This window comes from Eleutherodactylus coqui, chromosome 4 (genome assembly GCF_035609145.1).
Source record: "Eleutherodactylus coqui strain aEleCoq1 chromosome 4, aEleCoq1.hap1, whole genome shotgun sequence".
NCBI lineage: Eukaryota > Metazoa > Chordata > Amphibia > Anura > Eleutherodactylidae > Eleutherodactylus > Eleutherodactylus coqui.
Window position 1 is genome coordinate 244,390,647 of NC_089840.1, and position 27,724 is coordinate 244,418,370.

The window sequence follows — 27,724 nt, forward strand, 5'->3', positions numbered from 1 at the left end:
TGTGTAGATTCAGGACCATCTGATGATTGGTCAATTAAATTAGAAATACACATTTACGAGGAATGGACGCCAACTGTTGTAGGCTCTGGGTGGGTGGGGGGGGGGGGGATCTCTGCTGATTATTTCTCTTCTTATTTCTAGATTCATATCCAGTTTCTTCCGAGGTGCCAGGTACAGACATTTATCTAAGCTATAACAATTATTAAACTGCTATATACTTAAACATTATGTACTCTTAAAACTGCCATAAATTAAACACACTGGTTTTTTGTAAAGGTGGCAGCCTATGGCAGTGCCAGGTTAAAATTCATGCATGGCCCTATTTTGACACAATCTACTGCTACTTTGTCACAGTAATATACCATAATATGTAAGGCTGAAAAAAGGCATATGTCATCCAGTTCAGCCTAACACTACCAAATGCTGATCTAGAGGAAGGCAAAAATCTTTTGCTCATTTTAGGGAAAAATAATTCCTTCCCAACTCCAATCTGGCAATCAGAATAATCCCTGGATCAACGACCCTTCTGATGTCATCAGTGACATAACATATAATATTGTAAAACTCAAGAAAGGTGTTCAGGCCTCACTTGTACTCTTTTAGTGAGTTCACCCTCAGCATGTCCTCAGGCAGAGAGTTCCATAGTCTCACTGCTCTTACAGTAAAAGGACCCTCTTCTATGTCTAGGTTTTCCCTAGCTGTCTTGTAAAGAGGAAGAACAATGTTCTCGTCATGTGCCCCTAGACCTCTTTTGATGTTTTTATAGCATTCCTAGTGAAAATGACATATTAACGTTCTATGGGTCAATACAATTATAGAGATGCGAAATAATATAGTTTTTTAAATGTTTTTCTATTTTTAAAAGGTAAATAAAACCTTTTTTTAACCCCTTAAGGACCAAGCATGGTAAATATACGGCACTTAGTCCTAGACCTTAATCCCCACCAATAGCAGATGGATAGTGAGGGATTAAAGACACAGCAGAGGACCCGGAGGAGAAGGGGGAAGCATTTTTTAAGCGATTCTGCCTTCACCTTTCCCGGCTACATAGCGCTCAATGAGTGCTATGTAGTAAAAAGTGAAAGTGGAAGTATTACTTCCTCTATGCGACCCAGCGATCACGTGACCACTGGGTGCCCCTGTGAGAGCAGAGCTGCAGGGTCCTTGCAGACCCTGATCAGCTATGTCACTACAGAGGGATGTTTTGCCGTGTAACTGGGGCTCCTATGGATGACCCAGCTACAGGCGAAAAGTATGAAAAAAAAAGACAATGTGAATGACACCCAAAGGCTTTATATGACATCATGGGGAACATAGTAAAAAAATTACAGAATAAAAAAGAAAATACATTAAAAAAAAAAACACAAAATGACCCACCGCCAATGCCAACGAAACGGTTTCCATATGCGTCCTGTAATTCAAAACTATACAAATTATATATCAAAACATCTGAAGTGAGGTATCTATTCCCATACTTTATTTTAGCGTGAATACACTAATTGAGAAAACTTTATATTTGAAAAAAACTTTTTTTTAGCTTTTTACTCTTAATAAAACTAAGAGACGGAAAAATAGCCCTGCAAAAAAAAAACTGCAAAAATAATTTTGGTAGCTGAAGGAAAACAAATAGGGCAGTAAAACCACCACATGGGTGTCTGGTCTTTTAGAATCGAAACAGCCTGGTCCTTTGGGGGTTAAACCTTATTCTGAGAGCTGTAACTTTCTTATTTTTTCAACGATTAGGACGTGTGAGGATACATTTTTTGTGAGATGAGCTGTAGTTTTTATTAGTACCATTTTGGGAAACATACAACTTTTTGATCACTTTTTATTCATATTTTTTGGGAGCCAGGATAACAAAAAAAAACAGCAATTTTTGCATTTAGTTTTTTTTTATGGCCTCCACTATGCAGAATAAATATTCTGATGTTTCAATAGTTCTGACTTTTACATACATGGCAATACCAAATATGTGTTTTATGTTTAGCTTTTTATGGGAAAGGGATCTATTTTTACTTTTATTATTTTTTTACGATTAAAAAACTGTATTAAATTCCCTTTTGACTTTTAATTAGTCCCCATGGGTGACTTGAACTTGCGATCATTTGATTGCTTGTACTATATATTGCAATGCTCGAGTATTGGGGCACTGGAAGGAGTCCCTTCCCTCCTGCTGACTGCTTTGTAACAATGCATCCTCATAGCTGCTGTAGGGTATATGACTATAGTACAGTATGTAAACCCTTGACCATAGAAATTCTGCCATCAATATTGAATTAGTGAATGGGATTGTCTATTATAGGTCTATAGGGTTATTACGGGGAAACCTGTAATTTAAATCCCACCTCCTACTTGACAGTCTTTCCTATAACAAAACTCTGTAACGTAAGTCAGACTTTTATTTATGCACTTAGCTTACTCGTGTGGTTCTTTCACAGGTCCACAGCTTTATGAGACTACAACATCAGGTATAATCAATTGTCTGCCTGGAAAAATATATATATTTTTGCCTTTGAAAGTAAAATTATATGCAGTAATATATTTTGATATTGCATGTTATGAAGTGGATTAGCTTGGGATCACCCAGGATAGTCACCACAGGTCACACCTTCAATGCAAGCAGCCTGAAATGGATCTTCCAAACTCAAAATCACTTTTATTTTCTGAGGCAGTGACTGGAGTTGGCAATGTGCAAGTGTACAGACAGATTGCAGCAGCCTCCCTGAGCAGTGGCATAGCAATAGGGGTCACGTAAGCTAGGAGGACCCATTTGTAGGTTCATTACAAACCTACAAATGACAATGTGCTGTCTTCTTCCAGTGACTGGAGAAGACCCCTGAGCTACTGAAAATCCCTCAATGGGCTCAGTGTGTAATATGCCCCCCCCCCCCCTCTCCACCCTCCCACCCACCCCACACTCCTACTGGCAAAGCGCTACTATATATGATATGCTTGCTACAGGGCTCAGTTCACTGTTATGAGACAATAGCAGTGCAAGCATCAATAAGATCCTGTACCATTCAGTAGTTAGCTGGGGTTTAGGTGCCAGTAACCACCCCTTTACAAAAAAGGGGTGTTTAGGTGCTACTGGAGGAGGACTGTTCTGCAGGGAAAGAGTTTTTTTCTGCCTTCTGAGCTGTTAATTCATTAGTAAGCAGCAGGTGAGAGGGCTAAAAAAAGAGCTGGCTAAGCTTTTCCCAAAATGGCCCCTTTCTGGAGAAAAGACAGGCTGTGCATAAGGGCTGTGGGAGGTGTACAGTACTGACTGTGGTGCATAACAGGGTAAGAGACACACTTTGTGCAGTTCTATGGCTGTGGAGTTCTGGGAGCTAGGCCTAAGACTGGCTGTCCATGGGCGAGTTGTCATTGCGATCGGATCATCCTGAACCGATTTTTTGCTAACATCACCAGAAAATCGCTTACAAATATAAATCAGAGTGAGTGTGTGTTGTTTTATGAATGTCGCTCGGCTGGAGAATAGTGTTCCTCCTATTCTCCAGTTCGGGATCCTATTTTCAGCCATTCTAGACTGCCACTACAATTTTCTAGCTACCTAATGCACACTGAGTACTGCTCTCTGATTGATAAGCACAGCTCATGTGAGCAGTGCTGGCCAACCAGAGAGGAGGTATAACGCATTAGTCGTTGAACACGAACAATGCACTGTAGCAGAGGCGTAACTTGAAGCTCCTGGGCCCCAATACAAAACCTGTAACAGGACGACCAACTATAATGCTTTACTCATAGTACTGGGCTCACTATATGTAGAAGAGAGGCCTTATGGGCCCCCTAAGGCTTGTGGACCCTTGTGCAACCGCATCCCCTGCATCCTCTATAGTTACGCCACTGCACTGTAGGGATTAGGTAGCCTAAAGATTGTTCTGCCATCTTGAAAAGCTGAAAATGGGACTTGGAACTGATGGATCAGAGGGGCTTTAGCCAAAAATACACACAGCAGGTAATATAACTACCCCTTCCAGTCCCTGGACAAATTTAGACCAGAGGGTAACTTTAAATATGATGCAAAAAAAGAACATTACGTCTATTTATAACATTCTCTACATATGTTTTTTGTTTGCAGGCACACTGAATAGTTCTGGTAAGTCTATTTTCACATCTACATTTACACCTTTTTAACATCTACTCAAAAATATTTTCCCATTTTATGTCTGCAGCGGGTATGCAGACTTAGGCCTGTCTCACATGACCCGATTTGCATTGCAGAATCTGCGACCGTCGCCCATGTGGACGATCCACAGTAGTCCACATGCATTCAGACAATAGAACATTCGCTATGTCCGCTCAAGCGAGGGGACAGCAATTGCGATTTCTGCTTGCAGAAATGAAACCACAGCATGTTCTATTTTATTGCGGATTCTGCACAGACGACTTCCGTTGAAGTCAATGGAAGCTGTCCGACTCGCTGCCCATCCACAATTGACATTGCGGATAAGATGCGGGTATCCGCATCATCGCCTAATGACAGTGTGGGAAAAGTAAACATTTGAAAAAAAAATCTGTACTGCACATGTCCGACGGCGGCTTGCCACAGCCATACGCGGTACAGATAAAGACAATAGACAGGTACATGCAGACGCCGTCTACAGTCAGGATTCCACTGAGGGCTCCAGCATGTGGAATCAGACCCACCGTGTGAGACCAGCCTTCAAGAGTGTGTGGCAGGGTAATTCAGACCCATATGTTTAATGAGGTGTATTATATAATTATATATAATATAATAATTATATATAAGTTGTTTTATATTGTATGTTCGATGCAAAGGTGAACATGCAGTTAACTTTAAAAGCATTTTCTAACTTTTATGACCTGAAAATGTGTGATGAAAGATATCCCTTTGCTGTATCACTAGCTATGGACATGAGATTGGCAAATGGAAGTCGATGTGCTGGTCGAGTGGAGGTCTACCATGATGGAGAATGGGGGACAGTATGCGATGATATATTTGATATCACTGATGCAAATGTGGTATGCCGCCAAATGCATTGTGGATATGCCATCTCCGCTCACTCAAATGCCTATTTTGGCGAAGGAATCGGACCCATTTATTTGGATGACTCAAACTGTTTAGGAAATGAAACACATCTGTGGGATTGCCCCAATCCAGGACTGGGCAAACACAACTGTGGTCATTCTGAAGATGCTGGAGTTACCTGCGCAGGTAAACATTTGTGATGAGATCAAAATACATTTATCTCATGTTACAGATGTATTAGGTTGATCTTCAGAACATTGCAAGTACAGTACTTTGGTGTACTGTACTTGCCATAAAGGAACTGCTATGGTGTTCATGAAGGGCGAGGGGGCAACTCCAATTTTTTTTTCCCCGTAGCGATTCTCTCAACATCTTTTTGCTAATGTGGGACATGCATTATGATCATGGATTAAATGGGCAATGAACTGATTGGTTTGCCAGGCTTATTCATCTTTACTGTATATATGGATAATGCACACACATATCAGGGATAACATTAGAAGTGGGCTGTTGTGGTGTATGTCCGATTATGGTAGCAAGAGTTAATAATAAAGTTTTACTATTACTTTATGTGGTACAGATTCAAGACTAGCTGATGATTGGTCATCTAAACTAGAAATCCAGCTTTACGAGGGATGGACACCAACTGAATCTGTGATTGACTTAAAGAGTCTAGCTTCATGCCTGATATATACTATACCGGCCAAAGATATGATTTTCTTTCTGCATTTACATGAATCCTAAGAGCTTAAATACAGATATAGGCACCCATGATGAAAATAAATGCCCCACCCATCCTTCTAGTGCCGGTCAACACCACCACATCCGTAACTGCTTCTCAAATAAGATAACTTGATACAGTACTTATTTTCCCTCCATCCGCTTACCATAACCTTTCTTAGTTCTCCAGAACCATGTTGTAGGGTCTGGGGAGGAAGAGATCTCTGCTTATTATTCTCTTCTTACTTCTAGATTCATATCCAGTTTCGTCCGAGGCGCCAGGTACAAACATTTATCTAAACTATAACAATTATTAAATTGCCATATACTACATGCTAAACATTTTGTACTCTTAAAGCAGCTGTAACTGGTTTGTTCGATGGTTTAAACTGGTTTATCGTAAAGGTGGCAGCCCATGACAGTGCCAAGTTAAAATTTATTCATGGTCCTATCTTGACACAATCTTCTGCTACTTTGGGATTTGCATGTCTGTCACAGTAATCTAATATGTAAGTCTGAAAAAAGGTATATGTCCAACCAGTTCAGCCTAATGCTACCCAATGCTGATCCAGAAGAAGGGGAAAAAAAACAGTAAGGTAGAAGCCAATTTTCCTCATTTTAGGGAAATGTTCCTTCCCGAATCTAAGTTTGGCAATCAGAATAATCCCCGGATCACCGACCCTTCTGAAGTAATCAGTGATATAACATGTAATATTGTAACGCTCAAGAAAAGCATCCAGGCTCCTCTTGTCCTCTTTTGGTGAGTTTGCCATCCCCATGTCCTCAGGCAAAGAGTTCCATATTCTTACTGCTCTTACAGTAAAGAACCCCCTTATAAGTTGGTGCAGAAACCTTCTTTTCTCTGGACGCAGAGGGCGCCCCCTTGTTACAGTCACAGTCCTAGGTATAAATAGATGATGGGAAAGATCTCTGTATTGTCCCCTGATATATTTATATTTAGTTATTAGGTCACCCAGTAGGCGTCTTTTTTCTAAACTAAATAACTCTAATTTTGATAACCTCTCTGGGTACTGTAGTTCCCCTATTCCATTTATTACTTTAGTTGCCCGCCTTTGTACTGGCTCAAGCTCTGAAATGTCCTTTTTGAGTACCAGTGCCCAAAACTGTCCCCAATATTCCAGATGTGGTCTGACCAGTGACTTGTAAAGAGTAATAGTGACATGTATTTCCCCTGTCATGTGCATAACTTTACATTTATCAGTGTTAAACCTCATTTCCCACTTTTCTGCCCCCAACTTATCCAGACTGATGGGCTGTGAGTGAAGGACGTTTGATTTTCTGCGGTGCGGCTATATTACAGAATTTGTACACTTGTATGTTTTATTATTGCTTCAGTGTATCTAAAATCAAGATGAAGCAGCCTTGTAAACTGTTGATTTAAAAAGTCTTCGTATGAATATACAGCTGCTATGAAGACCTACATGTAACATTTAATGTACCAATTAATGTATGGAAAGAGTTTTAAAAAATTTCTTAAGGGCTCAAGCAAACGGCGAGAATTCTCGGGATGCAACCTGTGCTCCAGCAGTGACCGCAGCTCACCTCCTGTGGCGTCTCCTCCTCCGCTCTGCTATGTGCCGGCTGCCGCCTAGCCGGCACATGCGCTGAGCAGAGCCGGCGCATCAGCGGTGACGTTTCTGTGCAGGCCTCTGCATGCCATGATTTGTTTACCACACGAGTTTTCACACGGTCAAATCACAGTTGTCTGCATAGGATTGCAGAAACTAATGCACTCCTATGGCAGCGGACACAGGAGGAAATTTTGCGGGAGATCCCGCTGCAGAATTTCCGCCCGTGTGCATTTACCCTAAAGGGGAGACATTTTAAAAATGCAATTGCATCTTTTTGGGGGGGTTTAGTTTGTACAATGTTCCTAGTGCAGTAAAACTGACATATGGACTTTGTTCTAAGGGGCAGGACAACTACAGGGATGCTAAATTATGTGACTTTTTAATGTTGTAGTTCTAAAAAGTAAATAAAATCTTTTCTTAAGCAAAAATCGTTTTCCGTCGTATTCTGAGACCTGTACATTTCTTATTTTTTCGTTGATTAGGCTGTGTGAGGGCTCGTTTTTTTCTGAAGTGAGCTGTAATTTTTATTAGTACCATTTTGGGAAACATAAATCTTTTTGATCACTTTTTATTCAAATTTTTTGGCAGCCAGGATAACAAAAAAACCTGTAATTCTGGCATTGGGGGGGGGTGGGGGGTGTTATGGCCTCGACCATGCATGATAAATATTATGCTGTTTCAATAGTTTCAAAAGTACACAGCAATACCAAATATGTGGGTGGTTTTAATAGCTTAGATTCTTATGGGAAAATGGGCAAAGGTTGTTTTTTTACTTTTATTATTTTTGCATTTTTTTTACTGTTATAAAACTTTATTTAATCTTTTTTTTTAACTTTTATTTAGTCCTCACACTGAGTATAAAAATGTCTAAAACAGGTCATAAATGTGGTGCAAAGCATGTAAGACTTTGGATCTCTGGGTCATGCACCCCTCATCAGGTCTTGCACTAAACTATGCACATCCAAATAATACTATCACAGTTACTATACTATATTCCAAGTTTCATCCATGTGTTCATCACGCCCCTTATCTACTACCCAAAATTCCACCTCTGCACCTTCTAGTAATTCATCCAAACTATGTAATTGTGTTCAGTCCTATATATGAGGTCATATAGTTCTGGAAGGCATTAAAGGGGTTGCGCGGTTACCGCCCTGGGGTAAAATAACAGAGATGTACTTACCCCTCCATGGGCGCCATAATCTAGTGCTGCAGCCAGCTGCAGTCCCAGAGATTTCTATGACAGATGATGAATCGCAGTATAGCCAAGGAAAAAGTCAAAATATAAGACAGATTCACTGGGGACACCCCCTAAAAAAATAACTTTTAATAAGATACATTTAACATCATCTTTCACAACAAATCCTGGGACCGCAGTGGGCTGCCGCACTGGATCTCAGCATCCACAGAGGAGTAAGGATCTCTCTGTTTATCATTTTACCCTAGGCGATCCTATTGAAAAGGGGTGATCCAGCAACCGAACCACACCTGTATATGTAACTATCACTAATACTGTACTATATTCCAATTTTCATCAGTGTCTTCCCCTGGACCCTCATATACTACCCAGGGATCCACCTCCGCACCTCCTGGTAAGTTCAATGGGTGCCTATTCTGCAAGGTGACTTTGTCAACACAATCCCATATGTGATGTCAAATTTTTTGAAGTCTTAGAAAAGGAAGAACAGCTGTAAACTTGATTTTATAAATTTTCTGTGCACAGGAAGCAGATGTAACTTGTATGTATAAGGTTAGAGCCAAGTATGCTTTCTCCTCTAATCATAGCAATGTGTGTTTAATGTTAAAAAGTTCCACTTTTGTCATGGAGAACATTTTCCAGGAAGCACTGTGGAACATTTAGGTGTTATGGGGTGAACTCAAGATAGGCTGCAATATTTTTAGTTTTTTATTGTTCAGTATTTTTCTAATAGTGGATATATGAACAAAGGTTTTTTTTTAGTTTGTAGAGTCTTCTGTAACTTTATTGCTGTTCCCTGTAGGTTCTTTCTCACCATTTTCAGGATTGCCTGTTGTGCTCTTCAATGATTTTAACAGGGAGCCCCCTCTTGCAGGGACAAGCAACAGTCCTGAATTTTCTCCATTTGCAGATTATCTGTCCTAACCATGGGCTGATATACATCCAAGTCTTTAGCAAGGTTTTTCTAGCGTTTTCAAGCTTTGTGCATCTCTATAACATATCTTATAAGGTGTTCTGAAAGTTGTCTACATCAAAGCATGGTTAACATTGATCAGTCGTTCTTGAGAAGAAGGAATTTGTCAATAACCAGGCTTCATGTGTCTTTATTTACTGTGCAAAGCACCTGTGAAACCCTGGCTTCCAATAACAACTTCTTAATTAAAACATGTTTTTTACCAGTTAGCTCTTGGAGAAGTAATTAACACAGAGGTTCACTTACTTCATCTCCCTGCAGTATGGATGACTCCACATTGTGCTCAATAAAAGTGTCACGATTCCATCATGGGACTGGAGTCTCATGTTGTAGCTGCTACTGGATGGTAGCGTTATTAAGGAATAGCCGAGGTCTGTTACATAAGATGGTGGTGCAGTACACAGGGTTTGAGCAGAAGCGCAGTCAGGAGATAGCCGAGGTCTAGTAATACAGAAAGACGATCTAATTTGTAGAGAGGCAGGTATGCAGGGAGGCAGCTTGGTTACAGGCACAAGGCACAATAAATATGCAGGGATCGGAGGTGCTAGGCTAGCTTTATAGGTTGTGCAATCGGGGAAACAGGGTAAAGCAATCAAAGAAACTGGATAAGAGCTAGGAAAAGGGACAAGAATAGGGGTTAGCAGGGGCACTTGTCAAAGGACTGTATAGCTCAGTAGAAAGGGCTGCTGCGTAGTGCACAAGAGGTCCCAGGTTCAAGTCCTGACAAAAAGACACAAACTGGGCCACTGTGTGTGTTATTAGTTTGATTGTGTCTGTGTATAATTGTGACTTGGATAACAATTAGAGATGAGCGAGCATACTCACTAAGGACAATGCTCAATCGAGTATCTCCCCGCTCGGAAGAAAAGGTTCGGCTGCCAGCACGGGTTACAGGTGAGTTGAGGCCATGAGCAGGGGAGAGAGAGGGAGAGAGAGATTTTCCCTCCGTTCCTCGCCGCTGGGAGCCGAATCTTTGCTCCTGAGCGGGCAGGTACTCGATCGAGAAATTGCCCTTAGCGAGTATGCTCGCTCATCTCTAATAACAATCAGCCAGATTTTTTTACTAATCAATGCAGATTCAAGTTATTTTAAAGGGTTCACTTACTTGTTCTTGCAATGGTAAGAAGTACTTTAATAATAGCTGTGAAGACTACTAGCGAAGAGGTGTTCTGTTTTAAATGGAAAATTGAGTAGGTTGGTTAAAAACCTTCCAAGTCTCAACTTTAAAGCACTTCTGCTCATTTTGTTTTTCACTTTTGTAATAAGTATTCAACTGGCACCTCTTGGTGCATGGCCATCATGGTTTGCCATGCCTAAAAGTACCATAATATATTTGTATGCCAATAGGGTGGTAGAAGTACAACAAGTGTGTCCATGCAATTAACAATGGAAGGGTGGAATTGCAGAAAACTGCATTCCCAGCCATTTAAAGGAGTTTTTGGATGCTTTCACACGGGCGGAATTTTCCACATTCCACACCGCAAGTCACGGTGAATTCCACACCAAAATCCACATGGCTCTGTGCGGGTTTTCACGCGGAATGAAAATGGATGCAATCCCGCATCAAAATCCACAGTTAGCCCTGTATATTATGGTGCGTAATTTCTCAGTGGCAAATTCTGCTGCGTCCCGGCAGAAGTATTCCACATGTGTGAAAGCATCCTTCCAGGATTTTCCTTACCAATATATATTTTTGGCCCCCAGCTAGGCCCAGGCCGCAGTATTGTAATTGCATACATATATGATTTCATACTGACAGCCTATGGCTTAAAGGGGTATTTCAGCCCAAACCATACATGTTAGATTGGTTTCCTATCCCCCTTTACCCAGCTGCATGACTACTTCTAGGAACAGTTTGAATGGAGCTGCATTTACACTGCCAATCTCTTCAATGTCTATGGCACTGGTGGAAGTCACCAAACGTAGCACTAAGAATAGTCTGTCCAAGCTGTAGCTGCTGTTATAAAGCTCAAGATCCCCACTCAGGACCTCATTCCAATTCCCTAATGGCACGTATGGACGAGTTCTTGTTGTAAGATATGCCCTTTAGGGGGGTTAAAACTAGTCATTCATTCCTTTACCTAGTAAGTCCTGTTACTTAATAAGTTTGAACTCTTCAACAGTGAATTAAGAGACTCATTGTCCAAAGAAGGCTCTGCCCGGTATGGAGTATGTTGTTCTCTGTGAGCCTTTATCCTTTGTATTGAGATCCATCTACTGGTGTAATTATAGAATGAAGCGTGGGATGGTTGAATCAAGATATAATATCCATCATGAACTTTGTAGCATTTTTTATTATGCAGCGGGTATATTGTTATCATATCAACTAATATTATAATATATTGTCTTTTCATATGGAAATTCCCTCACTTTATTATATGGCAGTGTTCAGTGTAATTCAATAAAAACAATGGAGCAAAAAAAAATAACATAAAAAACTGAAGAACTGAAGCTGATGATGGGTAGAAGGTTCATAAAACACCATATGTTTCTGTGCATTCAAATGACATGCACACAATGACAACCACAGGTCCCCCATAACAATGACACCAAAAGCCTACAACAAAGCCAGATACTTAACTCCTCCAGCATGAACAAAAATTAGCATAGTCTAGGTATTGACGAGGGAAAAACACAAAGGCTTGGCAGGACAGTGATACCCCACTTAGTGATAGAGACTATATTAATACTATAAACGTGGTTCTGGTACTGTATTTGTGTACTGCGCTTGAGTCATGGGATGAGAGTTCCCTAGGCGAGATGTGTTCCTTTTGAGGTTGAGGTCTTGTAAGGACGACAGGCACGGCAAGATACTAGGCAAAATTAAACTTCAATCCAAAGAGTAGTCTTGACAATGAAGACTTAAAGGGGTTGTCCCGCGGCAGCAAGTGGGTCTATACACTTCTGTATGGCCATATTAATGCACTTTGTAATGTACATTGTGCATTAATTATGAGCCATACAGAAGTTATAAGAAGTTTTTCACTTACCTGCTCCGTTGCTAGCGTCCTCGTTTCCATGGAGCGTCTAATGGCCAAATTAGATGCGCTTGCGCAGTCCGGGTCTTCTTCCTTTCTCAATGGGGCTGCTCGTGCAGGATGCCGGCTCCGTGTAGCTCCGCCCCGTCACGTGCCGATTCCAGCCAATCAGGAGGCTGGAATCGGCAATGGACCGCACAGAAGCCCTGCGGTCCACCGAGGGAGAAGATCCCGGCGGCCATCTTCAGCAGGTAAGTAAGAAGTCACCGGAGCGCGGGGATTCAGGTAAGCGCTGTGCGGTGTTCTTTTTTAACCCCTGCATCGGGGTTGTCTCACGCCGAACGGGGGGGGGGGGAGTTGGAAAAAAAAAACCCGTTTCGGCGCGGGACAACCCCTTTAAATAAAAACAAGAACAATACAGGAACAGAATTTGGAACAGGCAAGGTGGACTTGGTCGGGAACGGAATAAATTAGAAAGCAGAACAAAGGAACAGACGTAGGAACATGAACCTTGACCATCAAGCTCAGACTATGGGAACATACAGGGTTATATAGCAGAAACTAAATAGAAAATAGCAAGCAGGTGAGGAATGGTGGAGCCCAAAACACGAGGGATTAACCATTTGCCCACTGGCAAGAGACATATCAGAGCCAGGGAACAGAATATTAGAATTGCCTGGATCAAAGACCACAAAGAAGGCAGAGTTCATGACAGCTTGGTTCTGGTGCTGTATCGATATACTGAACTTGGTTCTGGTCTAGTATTTATTCACGGAGCTGTTCTGAAGTGGGTATGCAGGCAGACTGCAATAAATATTTTATAGTTTTTTCTTAAGATGGGGATTTGAGGTGCCAAAAACATTTCACACAGTGTGCCACTTAATCTATAGTTTGCATTGCCTTGCACCCTCTTCTATGTACATAGTGCAAAGGATACATCTTTTCCTGGGGCCCCTTGGTAGCCTTGTAACATGACCGCACCGTTTCTTAGACTACTGGAGGCACACTGTGCATCAGCATTCAGACATTACAACTGCTTTCTGATTGGCTATCACTGCTCACATGAGCAGCGCTGGCCAATCAGAGTAGCATGTAGTGTCGTAGAGTACTGATGCACAGTATGCATTAGGTAATCTAAGAAGCTGCTGGCCATGTTATAAGGATGCTGATGGGTCCCAGGAAAAGACGGATTCATGGCACTATGCGCATAGAGGAAGGCACCAGGTAATATAACCTCCCCCTTCAGTCCTAGGACCAGAGGTTGCTTTAAGTGAAAATTTGTATATTTCTGTTCTTCCAGAAAGGGAAGACCATTACAATTGCGGAGAAATACTGACTGGAAGTTCTGGCAGAATTACTAGCCCATTGTATCCCAGCTCTTATCCTATCAATACTCAGTGTAAATGGGAAATCCGGTCCCCGCCAAATACTTTCATAAGTCTTTACTTTTCAAGGATGGAGTAAGTATTGGTTAAATATCTGTTGTTATTGCCTGGGGTCATTAATGGTGCTCTGATGTACACTGTGAGGCCCCCAGGTTAGCCTACTATCTGCATATCCTGAACATCTATCATTTACCTCCAAACTTTTCCACAACTGTGCTCATAAGTGTCTATTGTCTATGCCTTTTGTTTCTACTTATAAGGTTGTAGTCATGGTGAGAATTTTGAATATCATGTAGAATATTTCTGCAAGTCATAAGAAATTTGTAGATGTTAGAACAATTGTATTGCAAGGAGGGGAATTGAGTGTCTATACTGTATACATGTCCATACACTGTTTTGTATTTTTTCAACAGCCTAGAAGGTGATGACAAGTGTACACGGGACTTTCTGAACATATATGATGGACCTTCCGAAAGCTCTCTACTTGGTAGAGTTTGCCAACCAACGAAGAGCACATTTCATGCACTATCGAATGTCATGACCATTGAGTTCAGAACTGATGGATCTGTACAAAATACCGGCTTTGAAGCTTTTTATAACACATCTTCAACAAATTCTATGTCAGGTAACGATGCAAGCAAATTCGTAACGACAGCCCATAACACTGTGTAACACTATTTTGGTTGCTAGTTAAGAAGTGGTATTTTTAATTGCTTATACCTCAAAAGTATAGAAAATAGTTATTAACCCCGTGAAATTTGCTTTTGTGCTTATGAAAGTGATCTACTGTATTTTATTGAAAAAAAAGCAACTTTTTTATATTGAAGTTATACAATAATCACCTAAATCTAGTATATACTGGTGGAAGTGCCATCCTTACTCTTCTGAGAGTTCTCACATGTTTTCCTTGAGTTCAAAAAGATGAGCATCAAATATACAGTTGCAATCAAAATGATTTACCCCCCATTGCAAGTTAATCACAGTTGCCATGGGAAATGTAAAACTATAAGACAAATTCACTGGGGACACCCACTAAAAAATAACTTTTAATAAGATACATTAAAAAACAAGGGCTGATATCAAAAGAGGGACAAACAATACACAAAATATACTACTCAACCAAGTGGTCCGGGATAATGGATCAAATAATTCATGAACACTTAGTCATAAAAAGGATTAAACTCATGGGAAACCGCATCGGTCAGACACAAGGGACCATAGATAACCAAATATTTTAGTTAGATAGTTGGTCAGTGTGCTGATACAGAATGCAACCCCAGAGTAACCAGCAGGAGAAACGTTGTCAGTGAACCTCTAAATAATAGTTGAAAAACTTTGTTCCTCAATCTACATGAGCTGATTTAAGATAACTCAAATCTATTATTTATAAAAGCCCTCAGAAATTAGATAAATAGAAAAGTCAGAATTTAATTCTGACTAATCTATAGCTCAAAACTTAGCCTAGAATAGATACGTCAAAGTCAATGAAATAGCTAGACTCAATAAGATGGGTTGAAAGAAGAGAACTCCATACGAAGGCTCAGGAACTAAATAGAAAATCCCACTCAGCCTAGGATAGATACCTTCAAATCAATGAAATAGCTAGACTCTAGATAACCTCACACAGGCTCAATAAAAGGGCTTGAAAGTGAAGAAAACTCTGTATAGAGGAGCAAAAACTAGATAAAAACGCTTGACACGTTCCCCAATGCATCAGCTTTGGATGATGATGAGCAAGTTTGATTTATAACTAGAGATGAGCGAACGTACTCGGTAAGGCCGATTTCGCAATCGAGCACTGCGATTTTCAAGTACTTCACTACTCGGGTGAAAAGATTCGGGGGGCGCCGTGGGTGAGCGGGGGGTTGCAGAGGGGAGTGGGGGGGAGAGGGAGAGAGAGAGAGCTCCCACCTGTTCTGCGCTGCTACCCCCCGCTCCACCACGCCACGCCCCTCCCCCCGGCGACCCCCGAATCTTTTCACCCGAGTAGTGAAGTACTCGAAAATCGCGGTGCTCGATTGCGAAATCGGCCTTACCGAGTACGTTCGCTCATCTCTATTTATAAGCTGATAATACTTAAGCTATATGCAGATGAGATATTAACTGGCTAGCCTGCTTAAGCTTATATGTAAGCAAAATGCTGGCTGACTGACCTGTGCACAATCACACAGCAAGCAGAGATATAGACTGGCTAGCTAAAGTGACCAGATTTTCCCCTGGGTCAAAGTGGGACAAATTGGTGTGGTCAGGGGTGGGGCTTATCACGACGTATGATTTTACCTCCATTGTTATATAAACTACAGGGCCAATTTCAAAAGAGACAGAGAGCACCATTTCTGCATCCAAAAAACTGTCAAAATCTGTATCATTGATGCATGTTTGACCGGAAATCAGCCGCTTATCTGCAGCTGATTTCATACTATGCGGTGCTCACCTCCTCCTCCTTCTGTCTGACTGGTGACGTTTCCCATGAGTTTAATCCTTTTTATGAATAAGTGTTCCAGGATGATTTGATCCATTATCCCGGACCACTTGGAGTAGTAGTATTTTTTGTGTATTGTTTGTCCTTTTGATATCAGCCCCTGTTTTTAAATTTATCTTTAAAAACTTTTAAGTTATTTTTTAGGGGGTGTCCCCAGTGAATTTCCCATTGCAAGGTAGGTTTATTTGCCAAATTTACAAACTTAATTTTTACGTCATGGGATTCCTCTGGATCAACACTGGGGGTTAACAGGCTGAACTAGATGGACATATATTTTTTTTCAGCCTTAACACTATGTCCCTATGTATCTTAGGGAAAAAGTCTTGAGGGTACTCCTTATCTAGAGATATCACTAATTATTTGATTAGGACCTGTTAGAATAGGGGTCACCACTGGGGATGCGGGGGCCCGGGCCGGCGTCTCTGGTGGTTGGTCGTGGACGCTGGGGGGAGGTGGTTTTATGATTCCCCCTGGTGGTCATGTTACTCCCCCCCCCCCCCGCCCTCTGGGCAGGGAGTTCTGCATTTAAACCTGGTCATCCGGTCTCTCATTGCTAGTGTTTTGGTTTTGATCCGTTCTGCCAACACCCGCTATCTTTGACCTTACTTCTGGTGTTTGACTACTGCTTGCCTCTAACTTCGCCTCTGGTTTATCCTTCAGTACTGTGCATGTGCTTTCTGGTTTTGACCCTGCCTGGTTTTGACTATTCTCTGGTTGCTGATTACGACCTGTTTATTATTCAGGTACCTGTTTGTCTCCCAGTCCCTCTATCCGGGATCCCTGACACTAGTGCAGCGCAGGGACAGTCGCCAATTTGTCACCCTGGGGCTTAGCCCAGGGGGGCAAGTAGGTAGGGACACGGGTGAGGGTTGGCATAGGGATTCTCTGTCCATCTGCCCTGGCCAGCCCTAACAGGCCCAATGTGCAGTGGTGGCATTAGCACCTTCTGAGGGTTCACCGGTGATTCTCTGTCTGTTATGGCCAGACCTAAATTCCAAAGAGTGAAGTCCAAAACTCCATCCAGTGAAAATATAAAACTAAAGCTTTATTTCATGTTTAAAAAAATAATAATCAGGACATACTGGTTATTCTACTAGTTTCAAACCCCACAAGGTTCATACTCCTGGCATGGAACGCTGTGTGATTTGAAACTAGTATGCTAACCAGGATATTTTTCACTGGACTGGGTGCTGAACTTGTCTACTTGGAATTTAGTGCTAATTCCCACTCCTGACAAGGGACCATTCTAGCAGCACCAATTTTCCAAAGATCTGACTGATTGGAGTGAAGATAAGTCTGGTAAGCAGTTCTGCTATGTCTGAATTGATACTTGCAATGTTGCCAGTCCTGCCTACAGTAGTGCGCCTAATCAGCATTGATGTGACACTTCCTCTGTGTCTCTGGACCATATCTGTCCATGGTTTGTGTAGGTATTGCAACTGAGGTGTGGTGATTCTGAAAGCAGCCATGTTTCTTCTACTTCAGTATTATAATGTGCTATTCTAAGATGTAGAAACCCTCAAGATCCCATTACTCAAGTAGTTCAGTGTTCACCATTACTCTGCTTGTTTTGAATGCAGTCGTACATACGATATGAAGGTCCCTCAGGGTAATGGTTAGGGAAGTTTCGCTGTCACTTCCCTTCTTCACAGTAGCAAAATCTCCTAGGCCAGATGGAAGGACTATGCCGACAAAAGGTGTTTGAAGTTTGCCCTTCATGGTCCAAGATTCTTTAGTCCAAAAAGTTAAGCACAAACTATTCAATTCTGTGTACAGAAAAGATTTATTTGTAGGTTTATTGAATGACAAGTATAACATATAATGTGTATTTTTAAAGTTTACACATTGACAATTTTTGCTCGACAACATTTGCAGAGAACTGTGGAGGCATCTTTACAGATTTACATGGAGAACTTCAATCACCCTGGAATACCCCTTCAGTTTCTGACTACTGTGTCTGGCACATCGTTGGTAGCAACAATTCCAAGATTCATCTTGACTTTGTTCACTTCCGGTAAATGTATGAATATCAATATTGAAATGTTTAGATAAGATGCCTTATAAAGAGATTGTCCCATCAGAAACAACCCCTGGAGCAAACAGCTTATTACCCTGGTCTTGCTCCTTGCATCCCTAGAAAACAGCTGATTTTGAAAACCGTGACCCATTCAGGAAATGTGACATGATATGACAGACACTCAGAGGAATGACTGTCTGCCATGTCAGCTCAGACCTGTTTGTGCAATGGATGACAAACTCTAAAGAGATAAATCTGCAACAGGCTGAGCAACGCATATATGGGAAGATATGAACTAGGTGTAGGACACCTACAGGACAAAGTAGGATGGAAATTGAACCTAATTGATTACAGAGGTCTGCGACTAGGAGAACACAGCAGGAGGAAAGAACGGGGGGCAACCCTGCCGCAGGAACCTGGGTCCTCCCTAAAATGTCCATAGAGGAGTACAAGAATATGGAAAGCCACCAAGAGGTAAAGATCTGAATACTACTAAGGGAGAGCTGACTAGGGCAGAGACAGGGTTAACTAAGACTGAAAGCCACAAAGCTTAACCTAATATGTGACAAATATGGACAATAGATGTCACACTGAACACAGAGAGTGCAAGAAAACATATCAAAGCCTCTGAAGACCCAAGACACTACTGAGAGCAGTAATATAACCGCCATCCATTGTAAAGTGGAGCCAGTTAAAATACCCTAACAGTGATGATAGGCTGACTGGGCTGTCAGTCTTCCCAGGCAGCCTATCACCAAGGACCTGGGGAGATGTCGCTCCCTCACTGTCCATCGCCAAATGAGGCTGCACATGTGCCGACAGGCTCATCACATAGTCCAATGCAGGTGCTGTGACGCCAGTGTACCCACCAAAGCTACACCCACCTCCTGGATTCGGTGATACCATCTTTGGAATAGAAAGACAACTCAAATTCCTCCCAAACAGGAGGCGATCTTACAGGCTGGCTCTCCATTTGTCCCCACCAGGAAATCCCAGTCTATAATGTTCTAAACAGGGGTTGTGTTCTTGGCATAGCCCCTTTAAGGATGTGAAAATACATGCACAGTACTGATATAGGGATGATGCAGTGCTAGTATTGTGCCATTTTTATGGAGTGCACATTATCAAATTCATTACTTAGAAGATTTTGAGTTAATATGGGGAGGTCTCTTGGAGGACCAAGCACATGCATGCATTGCACAAACAGCTTGGTAATTTCAATAGAACATGTGTAATGCTTGATTTTTCCTGCGATGGCACTGCAGGGAAATTGAACACTTGCTTCCAAATTCACAAACAGATTACAATTTATTACTGAGGTTCACAAAAGAATACCCTGTTTGTGTTCCATACAATCATGATAATTAGCCAGTATACTGTCAATTACTATAATTTTATTTTTTTTAATTGAGGGGTTCCTGGCCATGACTTCTTGCGATCCATATTCTCAAAACTTTATCCTGCCGGTGCATTATGCTTTTACTCTTTTGTAAGCATTTTCTTTAACTGTGAGTAAACTTTTGAAAATTTGGTTCGCCGAACTTTGGTAGAAAGATTGGTTTCGTCCGAATTAGTTCTAACTGAACCGGTACTTCACCAATACCACTAAAACTGGTGTATAAATGTCTAAAAGCCCTCCTCCTCCTTTCAGTGGTTATCACTGTTGCCTTGCAGTCCTGGGTTCAAATTTGACCAAGGACATCTGCATAGATATTTGTATGGATTTCTACAAACATTCATACATATCCATGCAGATGTCGTGCTTGGTCAGATTTGATCTAGGACCCCAGGACTGCAAGGCAACAGTGCTAACCACTGGGCCATCATAATTCTTCCTTCTTACTCCTCCTTTTTCTGGAGGAGGAGAAGGAAAAGGAGAATAAAAAGGAGGACTTTTAGTGGATTCTGCTGAAACAAACTGCCTGAGAAGGAGATGGAGGAGGAATTTTAGTGGATCCTGCCGAGACAAACCACCTGTGGTTTGGGTTAATGCTGCACCGAACATTTGGCAAATTTGACCAAAACAGAGTTCATCTGTTTCGGTTGGCTCGACACTGCATTTTTTATATGTAATGCATAGTTTATGGTGTTTTTACTGTAATTTCGTAACTTTTCATATTTTTTTAGTTTATGTTCTCACATTGGCTTACGAACTGATGTTTGTATTTCTAGTTAGCATCATGACCTAACTAGGATACAAAGATTAATATTTAGTATTATTAAAGTATTATTTCATTCTGTAACATCTTTCCTTTTTTTTGCCACTAAACACAGATAATTTCATTTTTTTTGTATTTTGAATGGTCAGAATGAAAGATTCCGACTCCTGCAACTCCTTCACTTTATCCGTCTATGATGGGCCTCCACAAACGTCACCCTTACTTGGACAACTCTGTGAGACAAATGGACGGAATTTCACCTCTTCATCCAACAGCATTAGCTTTGTGTACACCAATCTCCGTAAGGGTACTGACTTGGGCCTGGAATTCATTGCTGCATATTACACGGTTTTCCAAGACAACACAAATGGTAATTTTAAAGTTCATTAAATAAAAGAGCATTTTGCCCTAAAATGTATCTCTTGGAAGGTAATGACCCTTGTGGAGATCCAGCTGGTGTAAGGAGTCTTGCAGGCAATACTCCCTGGTAAAAGTATGCAAAGTAGCTATTCTCCAGAAGGAAAAAAAAAAGTATCTCAAGTGTCATCTTTAGGTAGTTAGCCTTGAAGGCAATGACATTGGCTAACGGAGTATCGACCTACAGGTGACTCTAGAGAGACAGATTTAGCTCCTTTTCGAGGACCGCTATTTTGCACTCTAAAATATAAATATATAAGGACTCCTTCACACTAGCATTAGCCCTGTTCAAGGTTTCCGTTACTCTATTTAGTTTCTGAAGCGGTGAGAATAAAATAATCAGTTTTTTTTCCCCATTGCATTCAATGGATTTTTTTAACAACTACAAGCTTTTTCTTTGCTTCCGTTCTGCTAAGTTTTTCTTTTTCTAACCCATTAAAGACCATTCTGCAATCAATCAGAAGCAGGACGGGTTGTCAGCTGTTAGTCACAGCTGATAACCCAAAGGAGAAGGCAGGAGGGGTTTTAACCCTTTCTGCCTTCTCCTTTCTCGAGTACAATGCATTCAATGAGAACTACAGTTAGGGCCAGAAATATTTGGACAGTAACACAATTTTCGCGAGTTGGGCTCTGCATGCCACCGCATTGGATTTGAAATGAAGCCTCTACAACAGAATTCAAGTGCAGATTGTAACGTTTAATTTAAAGGGTTGAACAAAAATATCTGATAGAAAATGTAGGAATTGTACACATTTCTTTACAAACACTCCACATTTTAGGAGCTCAAAAGTAATTGGACAAATAAACATAACCCAAACAAAATATTTTTTTTTCAATATTTTGTTGCGAATCCTTTGGAGGCAATCACTGCCTTAAGTCTGGAACCCATGGACATCACCAAACGCTGGGTTTCCTCCTTCTTAATGCTTTGCCAGGCCTTTACAGCCGCAGCCTTCAGGTCTTGCTTGTTTGTGGGTCTTTCCGTCTGAAGTCTGGATTTGAGCAAGTGAAATGCATGCTCAATTGGGTTAAGATCTGGTGATTGACTTGGCCATTGCAGAATGTTCCACTTTTTTGCACTCATGAACTCCTGGGTAGCTTTGGCTGTATGCTTGGGGTCATTGTCCATCTGTACTGTGAAGCGCCGTCTGATCAACTTTGCAGCATTTGGCTGAATCTGGGCTGAAAGTATATCCCGGTACACTTCAGAATTCATCCGGCTACTCTTGTCTGCTGTTATGTCATCAATAAACACAAGTGACCCAGTGCCATTGAAAGCCATGCATGCCCATGCCATCACGTTGCCTCCACCATGTTTTACAGAGGATGTGGTGTGCCTTGGATCATGTGCTGTTCCCTTTCTTCTCCAAACTTTTTTCTTCCCATCATTCTGGTACAGGTTGATCTTTGTCTCATCTGTCCATAGAATACTTTTCCAGAACTGGGCTGGCTTCTTGAGGTGTTTTTCGGCAAATTTAACTCTGGCCTGTCTATTTTTGGAATTGATGAATGGTTTGCATCTAGATGTGAACCCTTTGTATTTACTTTCATAGAGTCTTCTCTTTACTGTTGACTTAGAGACAGATACACCTACTTCCCTGAGAGTGTTCTGGACTTCAGTTGATGTTGTGAACGGGTTCTTCTTCACCAAAGAAAGTATGCGGCGATCATCCACCACCGTTGCCTTCGGTGGACGCCCAGGCCTTTTTGAGTTCCCAAGCTCACCAGTGAATTCCTTTTTTCTCAGAATGTACCCGACTGTTGATTTTGCTACTCCAAGCATGTCTGCTATCTCTCTGATGGATTTTTTCTTTTTTTTCAGCCTCAGGATGTTCTGCTTCACCTCAATTGAGAGTTCCTTTGACCGCATGTTGTCTGGTCACAGCAACAGCTTCCAAATCCAAAACCACACCCCTGGAATCAACCCCAGACCTTTTAACTACTTAATTGATTACAGGTTAACGAGGGAGACGCCTTCTGAGTTAATTGCAGCCCTTAGAGTCCATTGTCCAATTACTTTTGGACCCTTGAAAAAGAGGAGGCTATGCATTACAGAGCTATGATTCCTAAACCCTTTCTCCGATTTGGATGTGGAAACTCTCATATTGCAGCTGGGAGTGTGCACTTTCAGCCCATATTATATATATAATTGTATTTCTGAACATGTTTTTGTAAACAGCTAAAATAACAAAACTTGTGTCACTGTCCAAATGTTTCTGGCCCTAACTGTATGTACTAAAAAGTGAAAGTGGAATTGTTTCTTCCACTATGGAAGGCGGCAGTCACATGACCGCCGGGATTCCCTGCTAGAGCAGAGCTGCAGGGTCGTAACAGACTGTGATCAGCTCTGCCAGTGACTAATATCACTACTGGGAATTTTTTTTTCTGTAACTGGGCCTCCTATGGATGCCTCAGCTACAGTTGAAAAATGTCAAATAATAAAAAAACAAAACATGTGAATGTCCCCCAGAGATGTCATGGGGGACATAGATAGTAAAAATAATAATTACATAAATAATTTTAAAAAATTACAGAAAAAAAAACAATAAATACATAAGAAAGAAACCCAAAGCCGACGCCAACCAAAACCGTAACTAATTGCGCCCTGTAACCCAAAACCATACATATTATATATCAAAACGACCGAAACAAAATGAGAAATGCATTCCCATACATAAATTTTTTTTTAAATTATTTTTCTTAGCTTTTAACCCCCAATAGAACTAAAACAATGTAAAAAAAAAGTCAGGGGAAAAGATATTAAAAAAATAGTTAACGTGATATAACTAACTACTGAAAGTGTGTAGTTTTACTTCTTAAGAATGTATGCACAGGATCTTATTTTTCTTGGGGGTAAGCGGGGCATCTGAATATTACCTGGTTTGGTATCTGGTGTCATATTGTCATATATTTGTACCATAAGTAGTTGAAATAAAGCTGTTCTTTATATTTTTCAGTAATTCTGTCCTGCCATTCAGACTCCATGGAAGCTCGAGTCTCTTTGCGGTATCTGAACTCCTTGGGTCTCACTACGGATGATATGCACCTGCGTGATCCCAGTTGCCGCCCCAGAATTCTAAATGACTGGTTAGAGTTCCACATTCCTTATCAGAGTTGTCAAACTCAAAAACAGGTAGGAATAAAGATAAGTTCAATTAATAACATAATTCTTAACACTTCTCTTCTTCCTCTATCCAATCCTAGTACTAGCTAGGGGTATTAGAGCAGGTTTGGGTGTATTCGGCAAGGTTAGGCAATAGGAACACCAGAATTTAACACTTTCTTGACTATTCAAACTGATATACACCTAATTACACACATTCACAACTATATACACATACATTTACAGAGTGGCTGTAGCAGGGCTGAGGGACCCCAACTTTGGGGTACTACACACTGCAGCCATACCCGATCTCTGCCAGCAGAGCTGGTGTTTACAAACATCAGTAAAACGCTGCATTTTACAGATACGTTCCAGCGCTTATTCAGCAAAAATCAAATCTAAAATCTTACAATTATGATCACACAATCTCCATATTGAAATGGACAAATTCCAATAAATCACATTACATATTGTCAAGTGTATAATAAAAGGCTCTTATAGCAGAATAGAGTTACAACCAAAATTTTTCAACCCTTAATGCAAATTAGATTCACTTGCCAAATTTAGAAACTTTTAGCTGTTTGCAAAAAAACAATCTGAAGAGCTCAACATAACTAATTTAACAAGTGGTTTCTCCAATTATCACACAAAATGCAACTCTCAGAATTCTTCAACCCCTTCATGACAAGTATCTGTAGTTCTTACTGTTAGTAGAGCTCCTTTTCTGTTATGATCTAGTGCAAACATGATGCATAGCCAAACCCCAGCTGATGACAGCTTACCTGAAGAATCTCAGCCCATTCCTCTTGTGCAATGGATTCCAGGTCACCAATATTCTTAGGTTTGTGTGCTACAACCGCCATCTTCAAGTCCTGCAAAAGATTTTTTATGAAATTCAAATCAGGCAACTGTGACAACCACTCCAGAACCTCCCAGGACCTTTAGCATTTAGTATGCACCTTACTGTGCCAAAGGGACCCTCAGTGCCCACTGCAACCAAATCCTGCTGCAGGTATTTTGCAGTCACCCATGGGGTTTGACCACCTGTCTCTTTAGGGTTCTGGTGGCAGACGATGATAGCTTCTCTTTTCTGCCACCTCCAGGTAGTGTAGCCCGTGCTTCTTTAACTTTGAACTTCCATACTATGCTTCCAACTGTATCTTTAGGAACATTCGTTGCCTTTGCTATCTTTTTGTATCCCTTCTCATGTTTGTGCAAGGCAATAATCTATTCTCTTAACTTTTTCGATCATTCACTTGACTTAGAAATATGGCTAACATGCAATCAAACGTCACAGCCAACAAGGCCGAAACAAAAAGCGAAATGCACGTTGGGCCACAATATACCAATTGGTTTGCACATATGTGACAGTTATGACTTGTGCACTTCGGTTACTTTCTGCCAACGTGGTTGTATTTTGTGATTTACTGGTATATTGTCTGTTTCAACATGGAGATGATGTCACCATAATTTCAATGCTTTAGATGTGATTTTTGCTCAGTAAAGATGATTCATTTCTATATGGTTTTTTTCATTACTAAATGGTAACGTTACTATTAGCTAGCATTTGAGGCTCTACCGTTGTCCTCATTTCTACACATTTGCAGGTTGTGGTTTAACATTATGCTGCTGGATACTTCAAATATTTCTATGTTTTCCTCTTATCAGGTTACGAACGACATCATCAGTTATACAAATTCTCTAATTACTTACTCTATGGAACCCAGGGTAATTCGCAAAAAGAAACCAAATCACACTCTGATTTGTCAGATGTTCCAAAATACCATAGTAAATTCCTTATATGTTCCGGAAGACGTCTCGGGGACTTATTTAGTTCAGCATGGCCTGTATTCAGCTAACCTAACTTTCTTCAACTCTGCAAATTTCAAACACCCAGTGTACGATAATCCATACGTGGTTGAACTCAATGAAAATTTGTATTTACAAGCCACTTTGGACACCACCGATCCTAACCTGGTCTTGTTTGTACATACATGTGTGGCTTCGCCGATTCCTTTTTCTTGGACACGCGATGTTTATAAGCTCGTGCTTAATGGGTAAGTCATTGTCCTTTTTGGTATAAGTATTGGTGAAATCTTAGTTTTGTATCGCTATCTGTCCTCTCCAGGAAAATACAAATTGCAGTAAGCAAATAGCACATATTCTCAGCTTTTTGGATGCAAGAAAAAGTTGTCCTTCAGTTAATTTCCCCATTTTTCGTACTTCTTTTGGCACTCCATATAAAGTGGAGACAAACACCAAAGAAAGTCTGAATCTATGGTCCAGCATGAGACTGGGTAGAAATTGCATGAAAATAATATATTTAAGATGTCTGATTTAGAAGAAAAACTTTTGCATGTACCACTGTATATTAGGGAACTCTGAGTTACTAAGGAGGTTCTCTATTCAGCCATAGTGGAAGGAGCATCTCTTGCTCTGGAGGACCAGGCAAGGGTCACCATTCGGGTATTACAATTGGCATTGCTTTCAGGGGGCCCATTACAAAAAGTGGACCACAGTTATCTGTCATCTCTACCTGCTTCTAGATGTCATCTCAATCAGCTACTCCCTCTGAAAACAGAGAATAAGCTAGCCAGTTTATATAGAAGTATAGATTGGCTGAGATGCTGTCGCTGCCTATCTGTATGGGTCCCATTCTTGCTTAGGACAAACCGGGGGATTCACATGTTCCCCTATGGGTCAGTCCAAGCCTGCAACAGTGGTGTTCATAGAAGGTCTAAAGACATGGTGCAACTTCCGAAAAAGGTGTCGAAGCATGGTGCTAGGATGGTGAGCTGCTAACAGCTTTCTGTTTGGCGCAGTACGTAGCAATTATTATCCCAGGTTTCCACTAGAAATACAAAATAAGGTCCAACATGAAGAAAGGAGTCCATGGGACATTAATCATTTGCTTGTAAGGATTCCACACACTTCTAATGGCATCCTTCGACCAGCACCATGCTTTATATGTACAGGGTGTCTCAAAAATGTGGAAATACCTATATAGAATGAAAAATGTTTAGCAGATGGTGATGCAATTTTGCATAAAGCTCCAGAGGAAGGGGGAAACCTGTTAGGTCATATCATAACCGTGATGGTCACTTTCAATATTGCCTTCTTGGATTCAACTCTAAGTTTTCCAATGGGAAGGTAGGTGTGTGATATATCAAACTGATAGAGAATTTCACAAGATACAGGTTTGAGTCACAGTAACATCATCAATGAGTCCAGTTGCCGTTTAATAGCTTTTTCTTCGCTGTTAGATGCAATCTGATCTATTTGTGGTGTAAACCTAAAAGTGGCTTTTCTTTCTTATTAAATGTCAGGTGCCCAAAGGTCCCAGATTATCAGTCCTATGCTTCTCCCTCCCGGAGCACGGTGAGATTTGGATTCAGTGCATTCAGCTTCTTGAGCTATCACCCCAGTGTGTATATTCAGTGCAAACTGGTTGTGTGCGATGAGTCTGATACACAGTCACGCTGCAAGCAGGGCTGTAATCCAAGACACAAGAGAGCAGCGGAGCCCCATGATGAGCATCTCTATGCCATCACCGGACCAATTAAGCTTCTGAATAATTAACAAGCATCGTCACGTTGGTGGGAAATACAAGTCATAAATACTTGCTGTTTTCTACAGAAGAAACATTTACTGACGATTAATAATGTAAGACGTCTCAATAATAAAGTTGAGATCATTTTCATTCATAT

The 27,724-nt window shown here is 41.0% G+C and overlaps 1 protein-coding gene across 1 annotated transcript; it reads left to right on the top strand.

Moving 5' to 3' along the window:
• The first annotated feature begins 145 nt into the window (after positions 1-145).
• Positions 146-27,724, top strand: LOC136626167 (CUB and zona pellucida-like domain-containing protein 1). The gene is made up of 12 exons (XM_066600979.1): positions 146-171; positions 2,439-2,468; positions 4,082-4,099; positions 5,966-5,995; positions 8,844-8,897; positions 13,755-13,914; positions 14,253-14,464; positions 18,197-18,335; positions 20,647-20,867; positions 23,872-24,047; positions 25,686-26,074; positions 27,344-27,724. The coding sequence occupies exons 6-12, from the start codon at positions 13,910-13,912 to the stop codon at positions 27,594-27,596; spliced, it is 1,395 nt and encodes a 464-aa protein (XP_066457076.1). The 5' UTR covers positions 146-171; positions 2,439-2,468; positions 4,082-4,099; positions 5,966-5,995; positions 8,844-8,897; positions 13,755-13,909; the 3' UTR covers positions 27,597-27,724.